At 47.3% G+C, this 11,997-nt stretch overlaps 1 protein-coding gene across 1 annotated transcript; it reads right to left on the bottom strand.

Annotated features, from left to right (window-relative positions):
* Nucleotides 1–5,926: 5,926 nt before the first annotated feature.
* On the bottom strand, nt 5,927–11,172 carry LOC144123322 (uncharacterized). Its single transcript, XM_077656171.1, has 3 exons — nt 10,758–11,172; nt 8,517–8,726; nt 5,927–6,649 (listed from the first exon to the last, which is right to left on the bottom strand). The coding sequence occupies exons 1-3, from the start codon at nt 11,048–11,050 to the stop codon at nt 6,598–6,600; spliced, it is 555 nt and encodes a 184-aa protein (XP_077512297.1). The 5' UTR covers nt 11,051–11,172; the 3' UTR covers nt 5,927–6,597.
* Nucleotides 11,173–11,997: the final 825 nt, after the last annotated feature.

Genomic DNA, 11,997 nt, shown 5'->3' with positions numbered 1-11,997 from the left:
ATGATGCTTAAAACTGGCATGCATAGGTCCCCACGTAGTATTCGCCTATGACTATATATGGTGGACTAAAGAGGATTCTGAGTGTCTGTTCACTTTAGGAACCCGATGATCGCATTCAGAGCATTCCTAGAAACTTGGAATTATTGTTCAGTGCGGCCGATTTTCCTATTAGATTGAATTAAACGTAACGGCTCCCTCCTTTTTTAATAACTGTCCTGCGAAAGCAGGAGACGATCTACTCGTGGAATGCCTTTCAGCATGTCCTGTGGCAGCTGTCTTCCAAGAAGACAGAGCCATGTTAAAAGTTGCACGTACTAAGGCGAAAGTCTTTCTTGGCTCTTGAGTGTGCGCAAGAAACGTGTACCAGAAGTGTCCGCTCCACCTGTCAATCAAACGAATTGAAAGAAATGAAAGAAAAAAAATCAAAAATAATGAAAAATATTAATTGGGAAATAAAACATAAACATTAAAAGATAAAATGAAAAAGCGAAAAATACAAGAATAATAAAAACAAAGAAAATAAAAAATGAACAATGGAAGGATAAACAGAGGACAGGGAAAGGCTTTCGCATTTCCGTTCATAAGCAGACCTAAGTGCAAATGAATATTATTATTTCTCAACTGTCTTCCGGTGTAAACTTATTTTATACGCCTTGCATAAGCGTAACGTAGTCACCCAGAACAAAATCTTCGTCCCGGGCAGGCTGGATACTTGATTTCTGATGCAATCCTAATGATTTATAAGTAATTTTTTCAGCGTTTCCTTTAAGCTTTCGAACCTTCTTTTGTGCATAGGTTTGCCGTTCTTTTCGCCCACATTTTCGTTTATGGGAGCTCTCTCCAGTTCTTAAAAAGGCCTCGTTGCAAGCCTCAATGGCTACCGTGACGTCATTTTGCTCGTAATGAGAATTGAGCGCCTCATGAGTTGCGTCACATATACCGCACTTCTTCAGGCTGGAGTAATGCCGCCAACATGTCTGGCAATGTCTTCCACGGGGAATGAGGTTGAAATGTGGGTGCGCATTTGCCAGGCCTAAAGATATAAGCTTAGTTCCATAGTAGTTTTGTAGCGATAGCTACATTACGGTAGCATTTCGAGCCTTCAGCGTGGCTGCGCCGCCACGCTGTCACGTAGTTGGTCACGTGGTGTGGAGCAGCTGTCGGTGGCGCGGCGCCGTGGCTGATCAAGTGGTTCGTCACGTGGTTGGTCACGTGACCAAGTTCCACTCAGCCAGCTGTAGCTATCGCGTCACTCCAGGTTTAACCAGAGCTCAACCACCGCCATTTTTTTGACGTGTTTAAATAAAGGGTTAGAACAAGAATTAGATGCGATCGGTGATGAGTACTTCTTGAAAAAAACTTGATAGTGATGAAAACACACGGCAGTGATGTCCCCTTGTGGGCATCCTCAGCGAAGGCAAAGAAGGCGTCTATCTGTGTGAGAGAGAGAGAGAGAGAGAGAGACGTTTAATGCATAGGATGGTTGGGAGGACCCTCATTCCAGGAGCCCATTGGCTTTTTCCGCCGCTCTTGACCGGTTCACCAGCGAAAGCTGGTCTTGTGAATGTGAGCTGAACAGCACCGCCTCCCAGTCCTCAGTTGTATGTGTCAAATTTTCAGCAATGATGAGGGTCTGTTTCTCGGTCTGCGCGAGCTTGTGAAAACCAGTTGGAACCAGAGAACATGAATGAAGTTCAGTTTTTACAAACGGAACATAAATTCATGCACGTGAACGTAAACACCCTTACGCGCAAGTCTGAAGCCTGTAGGTTTTGCGCAACTTAGAAATGTGTGCTGAAATCAGCTATGTATACAGTGTTCAGCATTAAATATTTGTTTTCTCCAGTTCATCTGTGCTCATATAGGCCTCATATACGATGGACCAGTCTCCCTTGTACAACGAACAGTATTCATATTATTATTTGTTGCGGTATCGGTTTCCGAGCGACAGGAACTGAACAGCTAAAATACACGAATATGCAGGAGTAAAAGGCGCCAGAAAATGTGCAAGCGTGTAGTTTAGAAAAACTGCACGATAAGACTTCTCTACTTACCCATATGGCCAAATCATGAACCGCAGAACAGTCAGTTCTAGACAGTTGCCTGGTCCATCCGTGACACGAAAATTGGACCTCCGTCTTTAACAAAGTCCCTATCGCAAATGTACAGGATAAGCCGCTATGCTGGTGAAGCTCATCCATGCGAGCGAGGAATCTACGCACGAGCGCGCTGCGCTCACCGTCAGCGTGTCTAGAGTGATGAGGACATCGCTCCGTCACGTGTGTGCTCTCCGCGCTCTTGTTCGGGCATAAATAAAGCACTTTTGCTACTACGGTTGCCGTGGCGGCTGGTCCTCCTTTCCTCGTGGTCCACGCGAGACAACGCATCTATTTTTCTCCTCTTGGCTGCCTGGCACCAGAGAGGGTCCGCTCAAACTTCGAAAGCGTAATGAGCTCGAAGATCGCATGCCACCCAGTGGTTCATCATCATCATCAGTCTGACTACACCCACTGCAGGCCAAAGGTCTCTCCATGTCTCTCCAATTAACCCGGTCCTTTGCCAGCTGCGTCCATCCTATGCCTTCGAAGTTCCTAATCTCGTCCGCCCACCTAACCTTCTGCCGCCCCCTGCTACGCTTGCCTTCTCTTGGAATTTACTCCGTTACCCTTAAGGACCAGGGTGTCCCTCATAGCCGCAGTCGCTTTGGGACGTTAAACCCCCATGAACCAAACTAAACCTTAAGGACCAGCGGTTATCTTGCCTTCGCATTACGTGCTCTGCAGAAGCCCATTTCTTCCTCTTGATTTCGACTAGGGTGTCATTAACACGCGTTTCCTCCGCGACCCGCTCTGTCCGCTTCCGCGCTCTGGGGTGAAGAAGCATTCAAAGACGACGCAACTTGCGGATCGAAAGCTCAACTTAAAGTTTTTTTCGCCTTTTAAACAAAAATATCTCCAACAGAACTTCAGAAATGAAAGTCAATAAACTGGCATACTAAACCCACCATCGTTTGTATTCTAACTTAGGCCACCTCAGGATGAAATAAACAGGCGTTTATTCTTCAAAACGCAACTTTTCTGAAATTTAAGTATTTTTTTACTTCGACATGATCAGTTTGATCAGCTGTTTTTTTGTAATAGGCACCTAGGGAAGCAAGACGGCTATTTCCACTATTTCCTAATTTTCGAGACGAAGTCAATATTTTAAAAAGTGACAAAATAGGATCGTTTTCACATTTTATTTAAATTCCAATGAATATTTAACAATAGAAAATACATGACCCGAATCATATCGAAAGATAAGACTCTGTGCAAATGTCATTAAAAAATTTGTGCAAGTGTTTTCTAATCATTTCAATTTTTTATCAATTACTGAGCGGTGCACGGTTTCGCACCTTTCCGAAACGTTCCAACTGCGCTTACCCCAGGATTAAATTTCTTTCGGCAAAAATATTTTAGACTTACATTACGCACATTGCGATAAGATTCTATGAATCTTTTTTAAACAAATCGGCGGTCGTCGAGCGCAACTTCTGGGACGATTCGAGTGGACGGACCCAGTCCAAAGAATCACAGGAAGGAGTCGTTTTTATTCCTTTATATGATGTAAAATTTCAGAAGATGCAAACAGACTACGTAACAGGCTGCTCGCCCACACCGGGAAGAATCTTCCAGCTCCGAATTCGTTCCTGGACTCGCACGCTGCAGCAAAAGGAAAGACAAAAGGAGAGAGAACTCTTAGTGACGCACTGCCTCTGGTGTCACTTCGAAGTTTGTACTCTACGTGGACCTAGTGTTTGTGAGGGCCGGCCCCTTAAGAGTCGGTCCAATCATACCTCCCTGCGCCTCTTTTCGAGGCAATAGAAGTCTTTCACCATCACCGCCACTATTAATCACTGCAGTTAAACCAGTCTCGTGCCAAGCGCTGCTGAATGCTTACAGCAGAACACAGACGCAATAGCGTATAGTGGGTTCATTCCCATATATGCAGAACGTCATTCTTTAATTCATAGATCCCTGAGAGTCTTCATCCCCTTCCTTGCGAGGTAGTGCAGCAGTTAAGCGATTCGCCATTGCTGTGCGATGGCCGGTGCTCTGAAAGGCGGGCCTTGTGCGGATCGCGTTGCTTTTCCCGAACGACCAATCATTAATTTAATTGTCCTGCCACGGTGGGCAGTTGGCTCACTATCCGATGAACAGGTTGTGATGACGCCGCAAGGTCACCTGACCTAGGTGGCCCACCTGCCTCATGGGTTGTCCTCTGGGGACCACATGCCAATATCCATGCTCGTGATTTTTCGCTCACAACGCCGACACCGGATTTTCTGGATAACGGGGTGATTAAAGCTGTCGCGTTAAAAGTTCAGTAAATCGGAGATGCGCTCAAGTCTTAGAATAGGGACGCAGTACGTGTCTTTGATGAATGTTTCGAAAGCAGGGCCCACTCCGAAGCCGCTCAGCATAATCCGACGCTTCTGCGTAGAAAGGACACTTCAGAGCCGCCACGCGGTCCATTCGTGAGGGGACATTCATAATTCTCATGCATGGCATCCAATATTGGGCGACACGGCAAAGTTCAGCCACCCTTATGCCTGATCTCGGAAGCTCATGCGCACAGGTCGTGTCCGCCTCATGTATTCAGATGTGGCGTAAGTTTATTAATGCAATAGCATTAAAACTGTTACACCAAAACCCGCCGATGTCCAATGTTTCGATATTCACTGTATGGTCGAGGGAGGTCACGGAACCTTAAGGGAGGTCACGGAACCTTAAGAAGTCGTCACAACCTGCCCGACAGGTTCGGAGCAGCCTAGTTTCAAGACTGCAATCTAGACTGAGAAGTGACATATGCAAATGCCAGCACTGTCACAGCATAGCGGATACCTGCTACTCCAGCTAGCAGTACGAATATGGCACTTGATGGAGCGACAACTGCAAAAAAGAACTTACGCAAGCAGACACAGAAGTAGCAACTGAAAATGCGGCATTAGTGAAATCATATGCTATAGCACTCTCTTACAGTGACTTTAGTGTCCCTATAGGGTTTCCCTGTCGTCAACAGAAGTAAACATTAATCTTCCTATGCTTATGGCACATAGTCATGCATCAGTGCTGCGCCTTCTGACCGCTGCAGCCATAACTCCATGAGTTATAGAGCCGTACCACAGCGACACTGGTGACACTGCTAACGCTCCACTGTTCTTGCTCGCACATTACATGTAGCAAAAATGGTATCGCATATGGTACAAGACGTTCACAGCCCAAAACGACATGGGCTACGGGGGACGCCGTAGTGGAGGGCTCCTGACAAAATATGTCTACGAATATTCTATTTGTATTCTGTTATCAGCTATGCTATTCGAATTGGACCCGGTGATGAAAAAGTACCCTACTAAGAGGGCGTATCACAAATTTGCATGGTCGAGGATAAGTAACGATGTGTTAAAACAACGTTTAATAAGCTTACGTCTCTCTGATGGATTATAGAGATCAACAATTTACACCAGATCACAGCTGTGGTATCTACCAGTAATTATTTGTGTTGTTAGCCACCTCCTGATTGTGCCGCTTGAAATCACAGTACCGCCTAGGTTTGTTTTTCTTTCGTATACAGACAATTGATTTCAAGGTTCGGTCTTACAGCAGTAAAGCAGCAAGTTTGGCCAGTTGGTTAGGTCTCATGTATAGAAGAACGTTACGGCGCTACAAGACGCGCTGCGTCAACTTCTTGTAGCGTAGTAACGTTCCTTCAGTCATTAGTCCATCACATCGTGCGGGTAGAATCAATCATTTCTTCCCGGTTCAAATATCGCGTACACTGCCTATAGCCAGCGCACTGGCCAGCTGCAGTTGCTCTAAATATCTGAAAAACGCACAGTAGTCTATAAAGACTTCGAGTTGCTGACCTTGGAAGGGCGTGCCCAGCCTTCACTCTCTCCTGTGAGAAATGCACTGCGGAGTCGGAGATGCGTGCCTGCCGCATGGTGTTGTTGGACGCCCTCGCGGCCGAGGCGATCGCCACTGACAGCCCCGTGTCGCCGGGAAGCGAAATAGGCTGTCGTGCTTCGAGAGCTCCTCCTACTTCGCTGTCGTAGCTACCTCGGTCGGGGGCCCGTGCAGCATCCGCGGTATCCGGCTGCTTTAACAGCCTAGCCGCCTCAGGCTTGGCTTCATCAGTCGGACTCTCAGCTGAACTCTCACTCGAGCTGTCGGTCGACTCGTCAGACGAACTGTCCGTCAAGCTAACGGAGCTGGTCTGGTCGCTGACTTCGGCGCTCGAAGCCTTAGATGGAGAATCGTCCGACGCGGGGCCCGCAGTGGTGTTCTGGTCTTTCGACTCCGTTCCGGCGGTTGGGGCGGAGCTGTTGTCGTCGGACGTTTCAGGTTCCAACTCGTCTCCCGGCGAGATGGGCAGCCAGGTGAAGTGAGATGATGACTGTCGCGGCGGACGGGACCTCATGGTGGGAGTAAAGAAGGGCGGCCTCCTCCCCGTCCACGTGATGCCAGTGCTCGACGAGTCACCTCCTCCGCCCCGCCCAGACGGACGGTACTCGATGTCAAACTTGAAACCGGACTCTCCGGCAGCCGGGGACTTGGTCTAAAACTGAAGCCCTCGATCTGAAGACCTGTCGCGTTTCCCTTCCTTGAACCTGCATAAAAACATGAGACCTGCCTAATCTGAGCTGAGATGAATTGATAAAAATGAGGCAACTTGCGGTTAGTGAATTTCTTAAATGCGTTAGCATTAACCGGCTCATGCGTGGCGTTAACAGAAGGTGTTAACAGAAAGTGTGCACACTTACCGAGCTTTTCGAGTTACTCGGTAATAACTGGTGTAAACTCTAGTTCGGGGGAACGCTGCGCAAGATGCAGCGAGTAGGAGAAAGCTCGGGTAAGTTCGGAGGAGCGTCGCACCAGTATTGGTCGCACAATACTTATGGGTGGCTGTGATAGAAACAGCCACCTGGAAGTCCAATGGTGCATCGCTTAACCATGCACTGCGCCACGGGGCTGGTAGTAGTATGAGGACTCGCCGCCGTCTACCAATGCTAAGAAGAGAATGACAAATTCTGCATATATGGGCATTAATTTACCTACGGAGCTCCGAATGGTGTGAGGTTTGGTGACCAACGCGAACTAAGTTACACAAAGGCACAAACCACAAATGCACCAACAGAAACAGCAATAGTGCAAAAGGTCGCATTCATAGCACGTGAGTCGACTTGAGTGCCCCTGGTAGTTTTTTTTTTCTACAGCAGCCATCGAGGCCATTGCAGTGAAAGGAAAATGCAGTGCTTCAGAAGGTAGTAGGAAGAGCGCACGTACACCTTGCCGTTAACTCTAAAGTCAGATACAAATCAAGTCTGCAGTGAACGCCAAACAGAATTACTCAGTGACAAAAGTAGTCCACTGTTAAAGCTTTTCTTGTGACATAAACAAGAAGCTAACCAATAGAAGAAATTATAAGCTCCAGAATTTAGTGCCTCTGGACTGCTCGATATAGTCAGTATCAAAACCTGGAGGAGACACACGATACGATGCGATAGCGTTCATGAGTTAGCACCCTCATATGAGGAATAAGTCATTCTCAACTTTACATCAATAGGTCCCGGGGAGTCCTCACACCACTCCTTCCACGAAGGAGTAGTGGTTAAGGGACTCGCCACTGCCCTGCAATGGCAGGAGCTGCCACCGGTGGGGCTTGTGCGACAAAGGTAGAGCTTCCAAAGAAACCTCTCGAGTTCAATCTTTAATTTAACAGCCACCTGCCACGGTGGACAGTTTGCTCACAATCTTGTGGGCAGGTTGCAATGACGTCACAAGGTCACGTAACCTTGGTGGCCCATCTAGGTTCCTTCTCCGGCGGGTGGCCACCTGGGCAACTCTACGCCACCTTATTTTTCGCTCACAACGCCGACGAAAGATTTGCTGGCCAATGAGGCCTTTAACGCTATCACGTTAAAAAAATATTTCTTTTACTATTGTGATTGGTCGGCGGAGTAATACAAGACGGTGCGAAGGATTGCCAGTGGTTACCAACTGCCATTTTAACGCGATAGCGTTTAAGGCCCCGTTGTCCTGAAAATCCGGAGTCGGTGTTGTCGGCGTCGGCGTTGTGAGCTAAAAATCACGGGCCCAACGCTGGCAGGTGGAGCCCAGAGAGCAACCTAGGAAGCACGTGGGCCACCTAGGTCACGTGACCTTGCAGCGTCATCACAACCTGGCCACCGGATAGTGAGAAAACTGCCCACCGTGGCAAGCGGCAGTTAAATTAATGATTGGTCGCTCGGGAAGAGTAACCTGAGTCGCACAAGACCCACCGCTGGGAGCACATTACTTTTTCTTTTTGTTCATCTGCATTGTTTACCACAGCGGCGAATAAGAAAAATTATGTAACTGCGTGTCTTCAGAGTCATTATATGTGCGTTGAGGTATACTAAATAGGCAGAACAAAAAAAAAAAAAAACAAGGCAACAAGTACACTTGCTGAAAGACGGAAACTGCATCAGTGTATACCGCATTAGCATGGTGATGCTGAGCGCGCTAGCGGAGAGCAGGCAGACGATGGCCAGCCCCATGACCCAGTACATGGCCTCTCGCCGGCCAATTCTTTTCGATGTCGACCTACGCCGCTGTAGAGATGAGCGTGACGTCGTCGCCCTGGAACCTACGCCTGCATCGTCGCCACAACTCGCCGATCCCGAACTGGTGCTGCCCGGGCGTCGCCTGAGATATACGCGTTTACCGCATGCAGCGTGACGCTTTTTTGAGAGCAATAATAATGATGATGCTTAGGATGATAATATAGCAATGATAATAGTATGTACATCGACCCAGCGCGCCCGCCGCGCTCCTATTGTGGTCTCTTCAAGAAACACATCAAGCAAGTAAATGCAGAGGGGAGAAGGCAAGCGCGCTGCATCATTTCTCTATTTCCCTATCATTGCACATAACCCGCCAGCGTAATCCAAGTGCAGTTAGCGAGATATACATTGCTTCTTTATACACTGATAAGGCTCTCTTACACTGATATGATAAGTTCTCTTTGCATATATTTTGGTTCCAGAACTTGTAGCGATATTTGATTATCACGAAAAGAAAGGCGGATTAACTGTCTCACTAAGAATTGACACTCAAACCGCGCCACGTGGGAAAGGCTGAAGACGCTGGTAGAAGGGTAGAAAGGGAGTGACCGTAGTAGAGGGCGTCGGATTAATGAACCGCCTGGTTTTTTTTTTTTTGACGTGCGCTAGAATACCAAATCACAGAGGAAGGCAAGAAACCTTGAAGGGCAGCTGTTCAATTAATATTGCGTTAAAGGGCTGATCGTAGCGGCGACCTGAACATGAATGCTGCAGGCCTTCAGGCTATTGGAGCTTTTGCAGATTCAAAAATGCAGGTAGAGAACCCAAAATGCTCGAGCAGAAAATGCGTCGTGGGATATCTATTTCATTAGCAATGAAAACATTTCATGAGGTAAATAGGATGATGGCTGGAAATTTTCGGACACAATTTGATTTAAGTATGCTATAACTCTTCAAATCATATTCGAGACTCATGTCACATTACTCAAGGAATTAAGTTATTACGTGGTGAGTAGACCATACATAATTTTGTATGGTTGTACGTTGCAAGGATCATTAACTCGTGTGTATAAATAGTTCAAAAGTCCAACGTCTTCATAAAGGTTTGCTAAGCTCTCAAAAACGTAGTTTTAGTTTTGAAGTTCTTGATTCGGTATAAAAGGTGTAACGAACTCTCGTATGTGAATTTATGCGGGAGAAACGCCTGATTGATTTATTCATTGATTAGCTAATTAATTAAAATTCGCCGCAAGAATCTTTCACATACCACGACGTAAGCTGCATAAATTTAGGCATTCCTTCAGCGTCACTTCGAATTTTTTAGCTTTAACCTTTACTCATTCGATGCAGGCACAGCTCCACATCATCTTATCACTGCCAGAGAAATTGTATATTAATGGAGGCCCCGCGTTCCATAATGCGCAGAGCGAATCGTAAACTTTTTTTTTTGCGCAATTTCGCAATATCTGCCAAATGGCCACTTTCGGTTTTCGAGGAACTCTTTAGAACCTTGGCGAGGGTTAACGTAGGTCATGGTGAACTCAGTCGCCAAACCGCTGCTATAGTGCTTGGAATATACTCTAGGCACTGTGTATACAGTTGTTATAACGAGTGGAGTAATCGTGAAGCTATTCCGGCAGCTCGTCTGTATCGTGCAACTATGTTGTTTTGTTACCTTTTCTCTTTCACTGGGTGTTCTTTACTTCCTTCATAGTCACTGTCACAGTGTCTCAACAACTTCGGTTCGCCACCCGGGCCTAATTAATTATCTTTTATGACTATGATTGCTCACGAAGGAGTGCGAAGACGCGTGGCTGATTCTGCGCAGACGGTTTTCGACGAAATGTAAGGACCTTATCTACATAGTTTCGACTAATGTTTATATACAGCGTGACTGGCTGCCAACGTCATTGTTATCCGACGACCGTCAAGTGTAAGTGTGGCTACCGCGCAGCCACCGACATCGCTTATTTTTCCTTGCGGGCACAAGTTTGCTCAACCGTCAGCACCAGTACGTGGAAATATGCACGGAAGGGATCCAGTACACCGCATAGAAGCTTCTGAAAAGTTTATGCGCGGGCCCTTTCTCATGTCTTCTCCACCAGCGCGTAAAGGGCTTGCATGCATGCTACAGCAGCGAGTACTCGGCGCAGCAAAAAGGTTAGAAGCATACCCTGCAAATGCGGCCGGCCATCCATCGTCCGGAAGCAGAGGGCCATAGCCATAGCCCGGTGCCACCGTGTACGCCCCTGGGTCCACGTCCTCAGCCGGTGCCTGCGGGTTCCAGCCCGAGGGCGATGCAACAGCCGGGTACGCGGGTGCTGCCGGCACGAAGTCATGGCTTCCGGGCAGTGCACCGTGGGCCGAGAGAGCGCCCTGTTCAACATCGGCCAGAGTGGGTCCCTCGCGGGGTTCTTCTATCATCCTTTCGTACGGGGAGTTCAGGCGGTCCGGTCGCAGTTGCATAGCAGGAGTCGTATGCGGAGCGGTAAACGGCCTGTCTCGAATGCACTGGTAGCGTGTTGACAGCGGGAGCGAGAAGCGTTTAGGGCTATCAGCAACGGAAGGATTCTGGCCTCGCGTGGTAGAGTGCGCTACAGAAAGATGACGACGATGCGGCACGCTTACGTGCGATCCATGCACGTGAAACGCTCAGTCGAGCAATGGTTGGACCTTTGCTATATATAGTCGGTGTGAAATTGACGCTAGACGATTTTGCGTTACCCTCGGGAGATATGGACAGAAGAACCACGAGAGACCAGTGCGCTGAAGGGTCTGGTGTCTTGTGATTCCTGTGGCCACATTTTCTGTGAGGCGGGTCGCGCTTTGAAGAATTGAAGAGTACTGAAGAATTCAATAAAGATATCTAGTGCCAGTATATTGCACTATTGCCTTGATGCCCGCCTCGTGGCATTCTATAGCGGGAACATTGGCTGGTTCCACCACCGTGCGGGGGACATAGGAGCCAGCGAAATTGCAAATACCTATGTAAACCCAGTCAAATTCAGTTATATGATTCCAAATTCGTACGATCCGCATTGCGCCTTCTGCTGTGATGTTGCTAATTTATTTCAAAGGCTGCTTTCGGGTTTTTTCGGTGATTATTCTTTTCCACATACAAGTTTTCGGTTCTTATCGGTATAACTTATGGTGTCCTTGTGTGGTGAAAATTGCCGTACAATTTATATTAACCTTTATTTTATAAGTAGCCGCTCATGTAGTAGTACGCACAATTATAAACGACCGTCTGAAGAGCTCATTGCAGAAAAAGTCATACAGTCGTAACAGAAAGCAAAAATGGTAAAAACGTAAGTGAAACTTTAGTTCTAAAAACTTTATTGTCACATTCTAGTTGCGCTCTGCGCTAAACGAGAAGACCGCGCACCCTATATATGCTCTGAGCAGGGGCTGAA

This window comes from Amblyomma americanum, chromosome 3 (genome assembly GCF_052857255.1).
Source record: "Amblyomma americanum isolate KBUSLIRL-KWMA chromosome 3, ASM5285725v1, whole genome shotgun sequence".
NCBI lineage: Eukaryota > Metazoa > Arthropoda > Arachnida > Ixodida > Ixodidae > Amblyomma > Amblyomma americanum.
Note: the sequence above shows the minus strand (reverse complement) of the source record. Positions and strands in the feature narration are given on the sequence as shown.